This window comes from Tasmannia lanceolata, unplaced genomic scaffold (genome assembly GCF_043159265.1).
Source record: "Tasmannia lanceolata isolate RefF3 unplaced genomic scaffold, GAP_Taslan_0.1 ptg000002l, whole genome shotgun sequence".
Lineage (NCBI taxonomy): Eukaryota > Viridiplantae > Streptophyta > Magnoliopsida > Canellales > Winteraceae > Tasmannia > Tasmannia lanceolata.
The window spans coordinates 54,898,107-54,916,955 of NW_027518679.1; the positions used below are offsets into that span (position 1 = coordinate 54,898,107).

Sequence of the window (18,849 nt, forward strand, 5' to 3'; positions counted from 1 at the left end):
GGGGTGCCCTGTTTTTATTTTTGAAAGCGACATTAGTGCCCCCCTGTCATTTGAACCGACAATAAATAGTTTCCGTATTTTTCTGAGACGTGGATATTGCTGTCGATTTTACCAAAATACCCCTATGCTATACTCGACCGTTGAATAAAACTAAATAGAGTTGAATTAGAATAAAATCATTATCTGAAAATATCATTTTGGAAAGCAGGTTACTTATCCAAGGACCCGAATTTCTAAATAATTTATTTTCCACACCAAGAAAAAAAAGAAAAAAAAGAAAAAAAAAGGCAACATAGTAGATCAAAATTCAAGAAATAAAAATGAAATAGTACACAAATTTCCACGAATCATATTGTTCCTTGAAAAATTACCTTATGCACGGGATGAAAGCGCACCTTTCTAGGTGGGTTTATCATGATGGTTATGATCATCTTTGGGAGAAATCAGTTTCCCGTGCTTTCAATCTAACAGATTATATTGTATGATTTTTTTTTTCTTGACAACAGAACGCTCATACCACTTCTTTTCCTTTCCAATTCCTTTCTATTTTCTTTCCATTTGCCACGTTATTTTCTTTTCCTTTTCCGCACAATTATAGGCCGTTTGGATACGCGGATTTTAGAATCCAAGTTTTAATTTGAAAACAGTGTAAAAGAGGGTTCATGACCAAGCTGTTGTATGATGTCCTGACAGCGTTCTTGGATTTTAAGTGAGAAATTCAAGTTTTAAAAATCTCTCTAGCATCCTGAGATTTCTAAAACTTGAAAATATGGGAGGATCTGCTACTCTCTTGTTAACGGAAAGAGGGAAGAGAAGTCAAAAACGAGTAAAAAACGATGGCTGATCCACTTCTTCTCTTGTCTCTTAGCTACAATTTTGAAGAATCCCGGATTCTAAAATCCACGTATCCAAACGGACCCTATGGATTCTTCATATCTTAATCAAACCTTAAACCCTAAATCCTAAAGTGGTCAAGAAGGAAATAAGATCAAGAAAATAAAAAGAAGGAAAGAGTAATTTCGTATGGGACAAAGATAAATTGGTAATCCTGCAAGAGTCATGACCGGAGTTGGGAGTTGGGAAGTTTGGTTGGTTAAAGTACACAGAGGGGTGAGTTAGGGATAAAACAAAATCACATTTTTCCTATAAAAGCGAGGGCGTAAGAGAGGGGGGTTGATAGGGTTATAAAAAAGGCGAGATAGAAGAAGAAGAAAATAGAAAACTGAGAAAGAGATAGATAGACAAAGAAGAAAAACTTGCAGAGCAAGGAAGAGGAGAAAAAAAAAAGTGAAGGGAGAAAGAGCAAAGAAACCCTAGAAAAATCATTTCTCGTAAGGCTGCTTTTCCTCTCTCTCCAAATCACATCTTTTTATATTTTCATTTCCTTTTTGTAGTTCTGTGTATCTTCAGATCGGAAGCTCGTTTGTAGTATTTGGAAGAGGATAAAGATATATTGTGAATTGGATTTGGTAATCGATTATTTGGAGTTGCATTTTCGACTTTCTTATGCAGGATTTCTGTATTATTCTTGTTTTATAGCGGGATCTTGGTCTAGTCAGGCTCTAAATTAGGGTTTTTGGTAGTAGTTTGGAGGAAGAGGGGAGAAAGGTGGTTCTTTTGAGAGGATGAGGAGGTTTTAGACTGTTCTGTGCACAGATCTTTGGTGTTTTGACCTAGATTGATGACGTACTTGATTTTTATTGAGGATTCGAGAGGGAGAAGGGGCTTTCTTTTTCAGTACTAGTGGTGGAGGTTCTGGTTTGGTATTTTCGCTGTTTTTGTGGCTAGGGTTGAAAGGAAATTGTGTTTTCTCTGAAACAAATGAGGTATTTTGACCTAGATAGTTGATGTACTTCACGTTTACAGAGCGGCGTTGAGATTTCGAGAGGGAGAAGGGGCTTTTTAAGTACTAGTGGTGAACATTCTGGTTTGGTATTTTTGATGTTTCTGTGGCTAGGGTTGAAGGAAATTTCTGTTGGAGTTGTTTAATCGACGGTTTTGGATCGAAGTTGGGGTAAAGGATTCTGTCTTTTTGTTACTTGCTTCTGTTTTTCTCTTTAGTTTGATATCAGATATTTGCGCTGGAGCGATTAGGGGCACCCGGAAATATGTCGTCCTTGAGCAGGGAACTGGTTTTCCTAATCTTACAGTTCTTGGATGAAGAGAAGTTTAAGGAAACAGTCCATAAGTAAGTCCCTCTCTTCTCATCTGTTTTTGTGTCAAACAAGTTATTAGACTATCATTGCTCTGTTTTGCACTTTTGCTTATGTGGCGGCTCTATGTGAAATTTAGGTTGGAACAAGAGTCGGGTTTTTTCTTCAATATGAAATACTTTGAGGATCAAGTTCAGGCGGGTGAATGGGACGAAGTTGAACGGTATTTATGTGGGTTCACTAAGGTTGAAGACAACCGATACTCAATGAAAATATTTTTTGAGATAAGAAAACAAAAGTATCTTGAAGCTCTCGATAGGTGGGTTCTGTTTTTTCCCCTTTCTAATCTGTTCTTGATGACATTCAGGGTATTTATTACATCTGTGATTTTTTTTTTCCAGAAATGACCGGGCAAAAGCTGTTGAAATTCTTGTGAAGGATCTCAAGGTTTTTGCATCCTTCAATGAAGAACTTTTCAAGGAGATCACCCAATTGCTTACTCTGGAAAATTTCAGGTAGTCACCCAGGTCCTTTTTGATACTTTGTTACTGGAAGTTAATGCACTTTGTTCTTATTGTATGTAGGCAAAATGAGCAGCTCTCCAAGTATGGGGATACGAAATCTGCCCGGAATATCATGCTCTTGGAACTTAAAAAGCTTATTGAAGCGAATCCACTGTTCCGTGACAAACTTACATTTCCGCCCTTTAAAACTTCACGACTGCGTACTTTGATTAACCAAAGGTGGTTTTTTTTTCTTAACTGTGTCTACTATTATTTTTGGAGCAATATCTAGAAATGTGTTTTAGCATGGATCCATTGGGTATTTACAGTTTTACACTACATCTTGTCAAAATGGAAGCCTTGAGCGTTAGTGTCCTGTATTTAATTGGTTATTACTAGATTCCCATCACACACCTATCATCACATGTGCAACAAAAGTTCAGCAAACAAATTTTTTTAATGGACTGATGTCAAGAAATTTGAAGCAGCACCGGAAATCTTAAAATTTTTACAGTACAAGTTGTCTGAAATTCTATCTTTTTAAAGCTTTTGCTTTTTCTTTAATTGGACATGTTTCTTAACCATTTGTTTTGGCATTTTCAGTCTTAATTGGCAGCATCAGCTTTGCAAGAATCCTCGCCCGAACCCTGATATCAAAACACTTTTTACCGACCACACATGTGCTCCCAGCAACGGGGCTCGTGTTCCGCCTCCCACCAACAGCCCCCTTGTAGGACCCATTCCTAAAGCCGGGGCATTTCCTCCGATTGGTGCTCATAGTGTAAGAGAATCGGGTCCATCTTTCATGCATAATTATGGTTCTTACTGTACTGCCTTAGAGCATTTACTTATATCAAACTCCTCACCATGCAGCCATTTCAACCGGTTGTTTCTCCTTCCCCGAGTGCTATTGCAGGATGGATGTCAAGCACTAACCCTTCTTTACCACATACTGGTGTAGCCGCGGGACCCCCTGGTCTTGTGCAGCCACCCAATGCAGGTGAGCCTCTTTTGAAAAGGTCCTATTTCACCTGTGGCTAATTCAAACTTCTAAAATCTCTTTGGAAACATTGTTAGCTTAAAACTGTGGTATTTGGAATGCCTGCAGCTGCATTTTTGAGACACCCAAGAACGCCTACAAGTGCTTCTGGGATGGATTATCAATCAGCTGATTCTGAACACTTGATGAAGCGCATCCGCACTGTCCAATCTGATGAGGTGTGAAAGGATATAAACATATTTGAGAAATAGATATTGGTTGGCTTTCTTTTTGGGCTGTTGGTTGGTAAGTGTTTATCTTTTCGTGCCTATATAACCAGCATGTTCAAACATGGTTTGTTTAGGTGTCATTCTCTGGTGCATCACATCCACCTAATATCTATTTGCAAGATGATCTTCCAAAAACTGTCGTGCGCTCTCTTAACCAGGGTTCGAGTGTCATGAGCATGGATTTCCATCCACAACAACAAACAATTCTTCTAGGTAGTTACTCGTACGATTTCTTATGCCATTTTTCCTAATTGTGGACACTCGTTTCATCATTTTTGGATTGCAAACACTTCCACCTTCTACACTTCTGAGCTTTGTTATTGTCTTCGATATTATCTTTTAGTCGGAACAAATGTTGGTGACATTGGGATATGGGAAGTTGGTTCTCGAGAAAGGCTAGCCCATAAAAAATTTAAGGTTTGGGATGTTTCGGCTTGTTCGATGCCACTACAGGTATTGTCTCTTGGACTGTGCATGAACAATAGCTTCTTATGTTTGTGTCAAGGTTTTAAATCTCGGTTTCGGTTTCGGTCATGCGGTTTCGGTACGAAATTTCGGATGAAATCTTGTAAAAATTTCAACGAAATTTCGGTGAAATTTTGTACTTCACCGAAACGTTTCACCGAAATTTCGTTTCGTTTTCCACCGAAACCGAAATATTTCGGCCGAAACTAAACGTTTCGGCCGAAATTTAAAACCATGGTTTGTGTACTAACGTCATACAGCTTGAATTTAGTTTCGGCTGAAATTTAAAACCATGGTTTGTGTACTAACGTCATACAGCTTGAATTAATTCTTATAGATGCAACTGCTATGATGCGTTTGTAAACTGTTTAAATAATTAATCCTGATTTAATTTCAGACAACGTTGATGAAAGATGCCACAATATCTGTCAATCGATGTATATGGGGCCCAGATGGATCTATATTTGGTACATATAAATTTTGCGTCACTTTTATGTTGTTTTTTATTCTGATTCTTTTTTTTTACCATCTGATTCTTTTATTTATAGCACACTAGATGCATGTCTCCCATGATAAGATTCGTCTTTCTCTTAGCTATACTTTGCTATATTTTTTTTCTAGGTGTTGCATTTTCCAAGCATATCGTTCAGACATACACTTACAATCCAACAGGAGAGTTAAAACAGCATTTGGAGGTAACTTCAGAGATATGGATATTTTGTTGTGTTGATAGAAACATAAAGTATAATTTGTTGACTCCTTGTATATGGTGGTACCTGATATAGATCGATGCTCATATTGGTGGTGTAAATGATATTGCCTTTTCTCATCCTAACAAGCAACTAAGCATCATCACATGTGGTGATGACAAGACAATTAAGGTCACTACCTTGAAATCTTACATATTTGGTTTTTTTGATACATGAAGGAAGTTGATCTTGTCCCGATGTACTTAATTATATAAATGCAGGTTTGGGATGCTGTATCTGGAGGAAGGCAGCATATATTTGAAGGCCATGAAGCTCCTGTATATTCTGTTTGCCCCCACCATAAAGAGGCGATCCAGGTACCTCTTCTTTCCCATGATTACCTGTGTCATTCTTAGATAATTTATTGAAAGTATGGAACTGTAGAAGTTGATCATGTTTGGCACGTGGTGGATATGGAGTGGAAGGTTCTACATTGTACTTCACAATAATTGCTAATTTTATACAATTATCTGACTTTAGCTTTGTACCATTAAAAAAAAAAATCTCACTTTAGCTTTGTGTGCAGTTTATTTTCTCCACTGATATTCATGGAAAAATTAAAGCATGGCTCTATGATTGCTTGGGATCTAGAGTTGATTATGATGCCCCTGGACTTTGGTGCACCACAATGGCATATAGTGCAGATGGAACCAGGTGACGCGTATGAGCCTTAAAATTATGGTTTTAAATTTCGGTTTGAAATTTCGGATTTCTGTTGAAACTTGAAACTGAAACAGAAATTTTGTGAAACCCGAAATTAAAATTTCGGGTTTACAAAATCGGCTGAAATTTCAGTCTAAATTTTGGAAAATTGATTTAAAAAAAAAATATAGTATTGGGACCGAAACCGAAATTTAAAACCATTACTATTTTTGTTGTTAGATAAATACTTTGTTGTTGATGTTTTCTTTGTCTTTGATTGGTACAATTGTTATATATAATAGGCCCAATCTCAACTTGTTGCATATGGTTTAACCAGCTATCAAAGGCTTCTTACAGCTTTTTGATCCGCTCCATGAAATGCCTTCTGCGATGGTCCCTAGCAAATCCCATAAATACAGAGAGAGAGAGAGAGAGAGAGAGAGAGAGAGAGAGAGAGAGAGAGAGAGAGAGAGAGAGAGAGAGAGGGAGAGAGAGAGAGAGTTCCTACTCCCTAGTGTAGATAACTTATCTACACACTAGCTTAAAATGCAGTGGGGGTCGCATTTTTTGGGTGATCCAAAGCATTCATTTGATGGGCCCTCACATATAGATAGGGTGGGCCCAAAAAATCAGCTCCATAGGATCATCCTAACCCCTCGAACTGTGGAGGCAAAAAATGGACAGATTTGTGAAGGTTTATACCCATGCATTTTTACCTCCACAAATCGAAGGGCATATGGAGCTGATTTTTTGGGCACACCCTATCTATGAAAGGGTCCATCAAATGAATGGTTTGCATCACCCAAACAATGTGGCCCCTACTTTATTTTAAGCTTAGGGAGTACATAAGTTATCTACTCCAGGGAGTAGGAACTCTTCTCTCTCTCTCTCTCTCTCTCTCTCTCATATATCTATATACTATATAGGAGAAGAGAAAAGAAAAGGATTTTTTGAATTATTTGAAAATTCTATGAGAATTACATATCACTTTTTTTGACTTTTTTTAACAAAGGCACCCATTCAACCCACATATTTTCAATCCTACCCCCTCCTTTATACTTTTTAACAAAGGCACCCATTAAAACCACATAATTTCAATCTTACCCCCCTCCTTTATGCTTTTTTAATAAAAAATCTATAGGGTGATCTTAACCATCCGATTTAGGAGGAACAACATATTATGGAAGCCTCTATAGATTGGAGGGCTAGGATCAGCCTATGGAAATGATTTTTGGGGCACAACCTATTTATGTTGTGTTCCATCACATGGACGGTTTGGATCAACCTATGATGTGGTCCGTACAGTTCTTTGTCGGCCCGTGCATCGCACGGGGTTTTTACTAGTGTGTGTGTGTGTATAATTGTTTGGGTGATCCAAACCATTCATTTAATGGGCCCTGACATAGATAGGGTGTGCCCCCAAAATCATCTCCATAGGATCATCCTAACCCCTTTATTTGTGGAGATTTAAAATGTACAGATTTGTGGATGTTTAAACCCGTCCATTTTAACCTCCACAAATTGAAGGGTTAGGATGATCCTATGGAGATGAGTTTTTGGGCACACCCTATCTATGTCAAGGCCCATCAAATGAATGGTTTGCATCACCCAAATAACGTGGGACCACGCTATTTCTGGTCGACGGATCAGATAATTTATCTGGTCCGACGGAATAGAAACACTTTTCCGTCAAAAAGCTGTTAGCAGCCTTTGAAAGCTGGTTAAAGCATATGCCAGGAGTTGAGATTGTGCCTATCAAAACATAGTTGTCTCTCTCTCTCTCTCTCACGCGCGCGCGCGCACACACACACACACACATGATATGGGATTTGCTAGGGACCATCGCAGGAGGCATTACGCGGACAGGCTGTTGCATGGGAGAGCAGCCACATCAGATGAATTAAATGAATAAGAGAAAATCTGTTGAAAAGTGAGCCTATGTCGTTGCTCTCTCATGCAACAGCCTGTCCGTGAAATGCCTCCTGCAATGGTCCCCAGCAAATCCCATATAATATTATAATTCTTTGAATTATTCTCAAGTTAATAAGACATATAGGATGAACTAATTTGTTCTGCATTATCTTATTGTTATAGTATTTACATATTCCTCTAGGCTCTTCTCTTGTGGAACAAGTAAAGATGGTGAGTCCCACTTAGTTGAGTGGAACGAGAGTGAAGGAGCCATCAAAAGGACATACTCTGGTTTCAGGAAACCTTCTTCAGGTGTTATCCAGTTTGACACAACAAGGAACCGCTTCTTAGCCGCTGGTGATGAATTTCAGATTAAGTTTTGGGACATGGATAACATTAATATATTAACCACTGCAGATGCAGATGGTGGATTGCCGGTTAGTGTAACTCACGCATGTTGAATTGTTTTTAGAATGACAGATTGTTTAATTGTTCTCTTACTTCACCTTGCAGGGGAGCCCTCGGCTGAGATTCAACAAAGAGGGATCATTGCTGGCAGTTACTACAAGTGACAATGGAATCAAGATCTTAGCAAACACTGACGGGCAACGCTTGATAAGGATGCTGGAGAGCAGAACATTTGAGGGGACTCGACGCCCTTCTGAGGCAATGAACACAAAGGTAATTGTTCATTTCCTCTCTTAATTTTCTTATGGAGAATGTAACTTCAATATCGTGCACCTGCGGTTCTTTCTCTAAACATGCTTTTCGGTGGATCATTTTGCAGCCTCCTATTGTTAATCCTTTGAATTCTGTGACGAATGTTTCTGCTCCTCTTGCTGCCACCCTTGACCGATCTGATAGAATGCCCCCAGCAGTATCTATGAATAGCTTAGTAAGTGTTGTTATGCTTTTCAGTTACATGTTAAACCATAATATGCAGTTGTGATAGATTACATGATTTAATGAAATTGCAGGCTGCTATTGACGGCAACAGGACAGTCGATGTTAAACCAGATGTTGACAAGATTAAGAGCTGGAAATTGGCTGATATTGTTGATTCAGCTCAGCTCAAAACTCTACGGTTGCCCGACACCTTGACAACTGGCAAGGTATGCTTAAGAATCGGACGTTAGGAATTTGATTGAGCTGAGCAAGGTATGCTTAAGAATTGGACGTTAGGAATTTGATTGAGCTAAGCATGCCACATAAGCTAATTTAAAGCCATCAAAACTCTTTAGGGAGGAAGACATTAGTGATTCTTAACTGTTTTAGGACTTGTTTGGCTGTAAAAATATAAAATATGGGGGTTGGGCCTAAAAAATTTAAGATATGTCTTGAAATCATGTTCTTTTCATGTGGGAGCTAGTATACGAATCCTACATTCTGCACTTTGCTCCTTAGTTGTTACAAAGTCCTCAACAACTGATTTTGAGAAGCTTGAATTAAAGAGAGGTGTGTCAGTATCAAAATTGTGATTACCAAACTGGGAAGTGGGTGCAAGAAGATAAGCGGGTAGCAGATAGTGAGGGGTTTAGGAAAGAAAAATGTGGGAATCGTAAATCTCTAGAGAAAGTAGAGTGGAAACATGTGAGAAGCATTATTGAAATCAACATTAAGCATGTAATAAGCCTCGTTGGAAGCAAACAAGAAGTGTATTGAAAAAGTAGGGTTATGGAAGGTTTGAGTTAATGTGGGTAAGGATTGCAGGTAGTAAGACTTCACGACTGATTAGAATTACATGTTTTAGGCATTTATGACCCGTTTGGATGCCGAGAAGATTTTGATTTGGATTTCTCACATTTGCAGCCCTCCTTGCACTGTGAATTGGATCCGGATCAAATTCTTGGATTTCCGATTCAGCGACTGACAGAGGAAAAATCAGATTTCCAAAGATGCTGTGTAAATAAGTAATTGGAAATCCACAGATCTGGCAGCTTCCTTCGCCCTTTTTGCTCCTCAATCTCTCCCCTCCAGTAGGAAGTACCCCCTTCCCTCTCTGTCTCCCTCAACATGAGCTGCCGGATCTATTCATTTTGTATTCAAAACTCAATTCCAAATCCAAATACAAAATATGAGGTATCCAAACGGGCCCTTATAGTTTTATATGTTTTATTCATGTAGATTTAATGTTGAGTAATAAGCTGACCCCAACTAGTTTGAGACAAAGGCTTAGTTGAGTTGAGTATTCATGTAGATTTAATGTCGTTCAAAAATATATATTAGTTTCATTTGAAAACAAATGATGTTTTTGTAAGTTTTAAATGCACTCTTTTTTTGACACGCTCCTTTAGCATTAGCAAAATGCAAAAAACACCCTTCTAGGAAAGGATAATCACCAAAATAGAAAATGAGTAGGAAGCATTTATAGAGCAAGTATGGAGCACGTTTACCCTAAATTTGGGACGTGAGAAGAAAGTAGCTTCCGAAACTAGCTTCCCATCCAACTAGGAAGTTTCTAGGGAAGTTTCTGGTAACTATGATCCAAAGAAGGAGGAGGAGCGTATTTCATTTTCAATTCTTTCATAGTTTTGCACAGGCATTATTTTTTTTTGTATTAATCTTTATCATATTTTCTACAAACACGTGTTTGGAAAATAGCTTCTGATTTTTTGGATTAAGTGTTTCATTCCAGATATTATGATGGACACTAGTTGATTACAAGTTTTTAGAAACCCACCAGGTGATCGAGCCAGAATTGGTTGCTGTTTTGATTTGGTTGTGCTTCAAACTGGGTTGAATTCTGATGTCATAAATAAATAAATTTATAATAAAGTGAAATTTAAGGAAAAATATATAAAAATAACTGAAAATAGAGAAATGAAACAATCAATTTGGCCTATTCCGCTTAAATTGGGCTGGCCTGGCCTTGTCGGTTTTGTTTCGAAAACATTGTTTGATTTTCCTATAAGTTTTTTTTGCCTTGTTTTCATTTTTCACTCCATCCCTTTCTAACATTTGTGTAACTCACCTGTCTGGTTATAGAATTGTCATTCTCATATCTCTTGTTGCCAGGTTGTACGGCTGATATACACCAACTCTGGGCTAGCAGTGTTAGCCCTGTTCTCCAATGCAGTCCATAAGTTATGGAAATGGCATCGTACTGATCGGAACCCCTCTGGAAAGGTTAGATTTTGTCATTTGTACAATTAAAACTGAAATAATCTATTTCTGTCACCTTTGATTTATGATTCCATTCTTTCCTATGCGTTTTTCAGTCTACTGCGTCAGTCCAGCCTCAGTTGTGGCAACCTGCGACTGGAACTCTCATGACTAATGACACAAGTGAAGCCAACCAAACTGAAGAATCGGCTGCCTGTATCGCCTTGTCTAAGAATGACTCATATGTCATGTCTGCATCTGGTGGGAAGGTTTCTTTGTTCAACATGATGACGTTTAAGGTCCATATTTGTTGTCTCTCGTTTGTCAATTTTGAAGCTATGCAAATTTGTTTCTTTGGTTAAACTTCCATTTGCTTCAGGGTCACGTGTTTGCTTCCAAATGGATATTCTGAAATTATTGACCTCGTAACATGCAATCTCAGGTCATGACGACTTTCATGCCACCTCCTCCTGCAGCCACCTTTCTGGCATTCCACCCACAAGATAATAATATCATTGCCATAGGGATGGAAGATTCTACTATTCAAATATACAATGTCAGGATCGATGAGGTGATGCCTTTCGTGCTCATATATAGACAGATATTGCCTTATTTGTACATGATTTCTAAGATTGTGTGTATATCCGATCATTCAAACCTGATAATTTTGTGAAATATCTTGACCTTTCACAAGTCATTAACCTGACAATGTCAAGATCATTTTTTTATCCTTGCATAATATTCGTAGGAGCCACAACTTGATGTCATTTTTGTTTATGCATTGTTGTTGGAAGTCGCATGTACCATGCTAACTGTAGATACCATGGTCTTCACTAACATGCTTGCTGGACTGGAGTATACATTGTAGAAATCGTTAAATTTGGGTAATTTATTATAACGATAAGTGTCGGTTAACTTGTTAGCAGAATTGAAGTCAAAACAGAATGATAATGATCAGAGAAGTCATGTTATTTTGCTGGCCATCCATGGACAATTGAGATGTCAATTGTTCAGTAATACCAGAACTATTGTTCATTCTCATTGGCTGTTTGTTGGTTACTTAGGTCGTTCGCCTTAATATTCAACACCTTTGCATGTTGGCAGGTTAAAATCAAGCTCATGGGCCATCAAAAGCGAATAACCGGCCTTGCATTTTCCCAGTCCATGAATGTGTTAGTCTCTTCAGGGGCTGATGCACAGGTAAGTGATTGAGAAAACGATTGATTTAGCATTTTTTAAGTTATAATATTTGGTAAACATGGGAGCAGTGATTAATAATAACTGACAGTTCACTAAAACCGATCTAGTGATCGGTTTTGCAGGGAGTTGAATGGCGTTTCTGCCAATTTGTTGGTTTTAGACTTTTAGTGAACTGTACTGCATCTTTGTAGTGTACTGCCTTTGGTTATTGGGGTTGGGTAGTTAACATTTTGCAGCCCTTGGGTTGTGGGTTCGTGGGCTTCGAGTGCTTGCTGTTTGTGTTTGCATTATATGGGATTTCTCGTCCCTGATGATGTATTTCTCATTCAGCAATCAATAAATGTTTTACCTTTAAAAAAAATGGCAGTATGGTCAGTTCCAGCTTTAAAAAAATTGGAATGCTTTCTGATTTGTCTTCACCTTTTTAATTTTATCAATAGATGTTATTACAGAGAAGTATCAAAATGGAAAAATACTAATGTCTCTTGCCTTGTGGACCTACTGTGCATTGTCTGTCTTTATCTCTGCCCTAATTCTATTTTCCAATGGACTTAATTGCAGCTGTGTGTATGGAGCATTGATGGGTGGGAGAAGAAAAAAGCAAGATTAATACAAGCACCTGCTGGTCGGCCAGCTCCATTAGTCGGAGAAACCAAAGTTCAGTTCCACAATGACCAAGTACATCTGTTAGTGGTCCATGAAAGTCAAATTGCTGTCTATGATGGCAAGCTCGATTGCTTGCGCTCAGTAAGTTCTCTACCTTTACATATCGAATTAGTCAAATTGCTTTCATCATTCTCACTTCATGTTTGGACAGTAGAGCATTCAAGCCCGCATGATGCAGATAATAGGCCAATAGGTGGCATATTTGCCCATTAGGATGTCTAGGCATTTATTTTCTATGTTATTTAGAATTAGGAAGTTTAGTCTTTTAGGAATTCTTATTTTAGTAGGTTTCTATCTTTTAGGTTGTTAATTGCCTATTTATAGGCCTCTTTACAGCTTTATTGTGAACTTTGATGATTATTGAATAAAGATTGATTGGCTTCTCCCTCTACAGGTTTATTCTCCTTTTGTCTATTCTGCTTTTTCTCCTTTCGTCTATTCTTCTTCTTCTCTTCTTCTACTTCTCCCTAATTTCGTCTCATCTTCTCTACGTATTCTTCTTCTCCTATTCCTCTTCTATTCTTCTCTTCTTCTCTCTTCTTTTTCTCTTTTATCCCCTTACTTCTATTTCTCTTCCCGGTCCTACATCAAATTTGGTATCAGGGCCAAAAGATCCAAGAGTTTCCGACAATTTCTTCCGGCGAAGGATCTAAGTTTCCGAAGGTGATCAACAACAATGATCAAGATTCGAGCGCAGTACCGAAGTCCAAGAACCAAGATCGGAAGCTTCCCCGAAATTTGTCCAGAAATACCCACGAAATCTGTTGCCATAAACCACTTAAAACCAGCCCCAACAGTCCCTAATCTGCCCAGAAATTCGTCTCCACCAGTCCCTTCCCGGTCCTACATCACCGCATCCCAAGAAAATGGATATAATAGTTTTTTCGAAGTTATACTTAATCATGACTTTAATTGATGAGTGCAATATTGTTAGGAGTTGAGAATTTGGATATGATTTCCGACCTTCCCGTATCAAATGAAAAAGAAGAAAAAGAAAAGGAGATAGAATAGTGGTGTCAGCAAGAAATCAGAGATGGGAATGGAATTTTAAATGTTTCGAGATATGGTTTTTTTTTATCGACTATATGCTTCTATGTAAATCACATTAAAGGATCTTTGATCATCTACCAATTGTGTATCATCCTAATATTTAATGTCCATTCTGCTGCTGTCCTAATAGTATTTTTCCCCTGTACAGTGGTCGCCTAGAGATACACTCTCTGCTCCCATCTCAAGTGCAATCTACTCTTGTAATGGTAGGCTGGTATACACTGGGTTCTGTGATGGTGCTGTTGGAGTCTTTGATGCGGACAGCTTGAGGCTCCGATGTCGGATAGCACCCTCTGCCTATGTTCCACCTTCTGTTGCTAGGTATGCACGTTAAATGTTGTCAATGTGTTTTAGTACTTAAATTAGCTGTAATTACTTATATAACCCTTCTGTTGCTAGGTACGTGCGTTAAATGTTGTCAATGTGTTTTAGTACTCAAATTAGCGGTAATTGCTTATATAACCCTTCTGTTGCTAGATGTGCACGTTAAATGTTGTGGGTGTGTTTAAGTACTCAAACAAATGAAACTGCTAGTGGTGATTGCAGGTTTTGGATTGACACTTGTTTAAGGTCACACAATTTACTAAAATTAACACCTGAGAGATGCTATGTTATCTTGATTTTGTTTTTGCATAAATGTTACAATTTTTAATCATGGTTTTCACTTTTCACATCAAATGCTTTGTCTTTTGGCTCACTGGTCAATTTCCTAATGACATGTTTCTTGTACTAATCTTGTGGTGGTTGCACTGTAACGGCTTCCAAATACTTAAAAAAACATTTGGAATCGGTACTCCTTCCCGTGTTTGAAATCGGTACTCCTCTACGCTGCTCTTACTGGTTTTGAATAGCTTGTTGGGAAGTGTACAGGACAATGGAAGAAGTTCAAAATTGAGAGAATATTGAAAGGAGTGTAGATGTCAGTTCCCTAATCTTTATTTTGAATTTAGTAAGTTACTTTCGCCAAAGCGGTAGTTGGTATCTTTTTCTAGTAAGGAGGCATGCAACAATGCGCGCACATGCTCGGGCAATGCGTGTGTGAAAAAGAAACAGTGATGGGAACATGGTGAGAGACGAGTAGAGCAATTCAAGGGCATTTTTTAGGGGAGAGAGGGTGCATTGCGTTTGTTTGAACAGAACTGTGATTGTATCACAGATTCTGACAAGTGTTTTTGAGAAAAGGACTCAATATTCTTCTTCTTGCATCCTGCTTTTAAGAATACCAATATTGTTTAAAAAACAATCATTCTGACGATGACTATCTATGCAAGTATGTATTTTGACACTGATCAAATCCTTTGGATTGTGTTGAATTTTGCAGCAACAGTTCTGCCTATCCATTGGTGATTGCAGCTCACCCATCTGAACCCAACCAGATTGCTCTTGGCATGAGTGACGGTGGGGTACATGTGGTTGAGCCCTTGGACATGGATTTGAAATGGGGTGCTCCTCCCCCTCAAGACAATGGGTCTCTTCCTTCTATCTCCTCCAATCCTTTGTTGAGTAATCAGGCATCAGAACCCCCTCCCAGGTGACAGTCACAAGAACTAAAACTCCATATAGAAGAAGCTAAGAAGCCACCTTTTTTTATTTGACACCATGCAGACGAAGCCTCAGCGTATATAATTTTCCGCTGTAAAGTTTTTTCAGGGGCTGATATTCCTTTGTTGAGTGATCAGGCATCAGAACCCCCTCCCAGGTGACAGTCACAAGAACTAAAACTCCATATAGAAGAAGCTAAGAAGCCACCTTTTTTTATTTGACACCATGCAGACGAAGCCTCAGCGTATATAATTTTCCGCTGTAAAGTTTTTTCAGGGGCTGATATTAAAATTGTATTGTGGATACATGAGATGAACCGGATGGAGGTTAAAAGGTCATTTACCTTCTCCTCTCATTACTCCTTTGCAGGAGTCTCAAGTTTTTTTTTTTCTTTTTTACTTTCTTTCTTATTAGATGCTTGGTTTTGTAGGAGACATCCCTCTTTGAGATTGTTGATGTTGATTATATTTTCATAGGTAGCTTTCTTGTTGTCATTGAGAAGTTTATGGTGTTATTATCTCTATGTTCAATAAGGCGAAATATATTTTAGGATTTTTTTATTGGGGAGGAGAAAAAAACATAGTGAGGGAGAGGTTCCTTTTTAAGCCTTAGAAAGATGCCTATCTGAAAAAGGTTTCATCTGTTGTTGCTTTTAGTAGAAAAGCCGTGAATGTTTGGCTTTTGCCATGTAGCTCTGCTTCCAATAGTTTCCTGAAACATGTGAGTTATGTTTCATGCATTTCCCTCGCACTGTCATTTTGATAAAAAGTGAGTGAGCACAAGCATTTTACTATCGTGTGTTTTATGATAAATGAGTGAGCACAAGCATCCGATCAAAGAAGAAAAGGGGCTACGGGAGAGATAATAAAATGAAGAAAAAGGGTTATGGGATAGAGAGAAGAAAAAGAAGGGGTTGAGAGAGAAGTAGCTCGGAGAGAAGGAAACACTAGGCCTTGCTCTGTTTGGTTGCTAGTAGATGGCTGGGAGAATAGGAGAAAAATAAGTCAAAGAGAATTAGACAAGAATGGAATATTAGGAGGGAGATTTGCGAGTAGTGTTTGGTTGCGCGAGGAAATTAGCGGAAGCTTTAGGGTGTCATTATCAAAATATAGGTGGAAGAAAGAGAAGTAAGAGAGAGAAAGAGAGAAAGAATAAGACAATAATTTCTCCTAATTCCCCAAACAAATTTCTCCATTTTGGTGAAAAAAGGGGAGAAGATTATGGAGGGAACATCTTCGCCACGTAGGCGCTAAACAATAATGATGTCTAGAAGTTGTCTAGTAGTCAAAGGTGTAAATGACAACTAAACATGCTTTGGGGAGATCTCATGCATTTGAAACTCCTACAATCACCCCAAAACAAGCAACCAAACAAGGCACTGTTTGGATTGCAGGAATTTTCTGGGAAAGTTAGGAAAAGAAAAATATTTCTAAAATTTCTAACCTTTTTTATACGCCAAAAATATTACTTGACCGCTCCTAGGACGTTAGATTTATGATAATTTCCCTTTAAATTAACCATAACCATATCATTTGCTTATAAATCATGAAAAAAAATTTCCCCAAAATTTTTCTGTCAGAAATCCGAACAGCGTTTAGAGGCTGTTTGGATATGCGGATTTTAGAATCTTGGATTTCCTCAAAATCGTAGTCTAGAGAAGGAGACCGACTGCTTGACTTTTCTTTAGAATCTTGGATTTTAAGTAAGAAATCCAGGTTTTAGAAATCTCTCTCACATCCTAAGATTTCTAAAACCTGGAAACATGGGATGATCTCCTGCTCTCCTGCTGATGAAAGAAGGGTGAAAAAATAGAAAACGATGGCTGGTCTCCTTCTCTCGTCTCTCAACTATGATTTGGAGGAAATCCAAGATTCTAAAATCCGCGTTTCCAAACGCCGTTTGGATATGCGGATTTTAGAATCCAGATCTTTAGTTTGAAAAGAGTGTAAAAGAGGGTTCACGATCAAGCTGATGTCTGCTGTCTTGACAACGTTTCTTGGATTTTAGGTGAGAAATTCATGTTTTAAAATGTCTTCCGTATCCTGAGGTTTCTAAAACCTAGAAATATGGGAGGATCTGCTGCTCTCTTAAAGTTTAAAGAATAAGACTCAAAACGAATTTGAAAGGCCTTGTAACCCAGTCTCAAAATTGTAGGATTTGAAAGGCTATCCGAAAAATAATCTGACCAATAAGGGACACAAATGAATCACGACTTAGACATAGGTGGATCGGATCCAAAGTGGATCCGTTGACACCCTTATTAAAACGGGTAGTGTAGCACTAGAGAAAACTATGTATATGGCAACTGAATTCAATCTAAAATTTATGATATTTTTTGATCGGATGGCATAGATCATTTGGATGGCCCCTCCAAAGCCATATTATCTGTGGGCAAGGAAGACTTGGGTCGATGATGGTATTGCTAGCGGCCAAAAATGACTATTCATTTCTCTTGAAGGAAGAATGTTCCATCATTTTCATTAAAATGTGTTTATCGAGCGGTTTGACTGAGAATTATGACAGGGACCTCTCATAGTCTCTATGGTGTATCTTTCTTGATTTTCCATGAAAAATAGAAACAAGAAGCAACGTTAAGCTTTTTCCTGCGGTGTGGAGAATGGCTTGAATGTGGAAGCATTTTCCTAACAATCATTTCCTAGGTATGACCGTATGAGAGAAAGAAAAAAAGTCTTTGAAAAGGAAACAAGGCAACAGTGAAAAATGACAAAAATATTCCCTTATATGTGAATCTAAAATCTATGATATTTTTTCATGCATCCTTTCGATGGCCCCTCCAATACCGTATGGAGACTTTGGTTGGTGATGGTGTTGTCAGTCGCTAGAGATGACTTTTCCCCTCTTGAAAGTCAGCCGTGGTTGGATCGGGTTCGGAGTGTTCGTATTGGACTGCCATAAGAGTCTCCTAGTTTTGGGGTTACACGCGAAAGCAGAGATCCCACATCGGAAAAGTTAATGGATGTGGATGAGCTTATAAGGGCTTGAGCACCCTCCCCTTAACGATTGGGTTTTAAGGGTGAGCTCTACTAAGGTCCCAACAAGTGGTATCAGAGCCGGGGCGTGGTAACCCCGGTGTGGCTCTGAGGATGGAAATATCCCTCAGGGAAAAATCCCTCGAAGAAAGTCTCGTAGTTCCCACACTTCTGCTGCGTGGAGGGGCGAGATTGTCCACGTTGCTTCCAGGTGGAGGGGAGATTGTTGGGGGTTCCACCTGAAAGCAAAGATCCCATATATGAAAGGTGAATGGATGTGGGATGGGCTTATATGGGCTTGGGCAAGCTTTTAAGCGTGGGTTCTACCCGGGTCATCCTAGCTCCACCTAGAGTTCGAGAGTTCAGACGGACAACATTCCAATACTAAGATTCAGACCCTATATAGATCATCTTCGTTGCTGTCGCATGCTTATTATTGATCGATGTGTCCTATGTGTGGGGGTGGCTGAGACTGTGTGGACCACATGCTCATTCATTGCAAGTACGCCGTAAATGTTTGGTCCAGAATTTTGGATTTGTTCGACATCACATGGGTTTCCCAGTGAACATATTTGAACTTCTTGAAAGTTGGTGTTTTGTGCCTTGG

General features: G+C 38.7%; 1 protein-coding gene across 2 annotated transcripts; it reads left to right on the forward strand.

The window, feature by feature from the left end:
* Positions 1–1,165: 1,165 nt before the first annotated feature.
* LOC143879401 (protein TOPLESS-RELATED PROTEIN 2-like) lies at positions 1,166–15,769 on the forward strand. Of its 2 annotated transcripts, XR_013251288.1 has the most exons (26): positions 1,166–2,188; positions 2,293–2,472; positions 2,555–2,668; positions 2,738–2,896; positions 3,260–3,437; positions 3,530–3,656; positions 3,765–3,874; positions 4,000–4,138; positions 4,269–4,378; positions 4,788–4,857; positions 5,012–5,085; positions 5,176–5,271; positions 5,361–5,456; positions 5,666–5,793; positions 7,895–8,129; positions 8,206–8,373; positions 8,480–8,587; positions 8,670–8,804; positions 10,708–10,818; positions 10,911–11,093; positions 11,237–11,365; positions 11,899–11,994; positions 12,556–12,741; positions 13,859–14,031; positions 15,032–15,586; positions 15,683–15,769. XR_013251288.1 is itself a non-coding variant. In XM_077381779.1 (25 exons), exons 1-25 carry the CDS (start codon positions 2,109–2,111, stop codon positions 15,243–15,245), a joined length of 3,399 nt encoding a protein of 1,132 aa, XP_077237894.1. In that variant the 5' UTR covers positions 1,166–2,108; the 3' UTR covers positions 15,246–15,769. The 2 variants fall into 2 exon arrangements, 1 of the variants encoding a protein (XP_077237894.1); XM_077381779.1 differs by having other exon boundaries at positions 15,032–15,769.
* Positions 15,770–18,849: the final 3,080 nt, after the last annotated feature.

What these genes read in the sequence shown, in the direction of transcription:
- LOC143879401 (XM_077381779.1), top strand. Translation starts at nt 2,109, where the DNA reads ATGTCGTCCTTGAGCAGGGAACTGGTTTTCCTAATCTTACAGTTCTTG. An exon ending in CTTACTCTGGAAAATTTCAG is followed by an intron (nt 2,669 to 2,737) that starts GTAGTCACCCAG and finishes TATTGTATGTAG; the next exon opens with GCAAAATGAGCAGCTCTCCA. An exon ending in CCCAGATGGATCTATATTTG is followed by an intron (nt 4,858 to 5,011) that starts GTACATATAAAT and finishes TTTTTTTTCTAG; the next exon opens with GTGTTGCATTTTCCAAGCAT.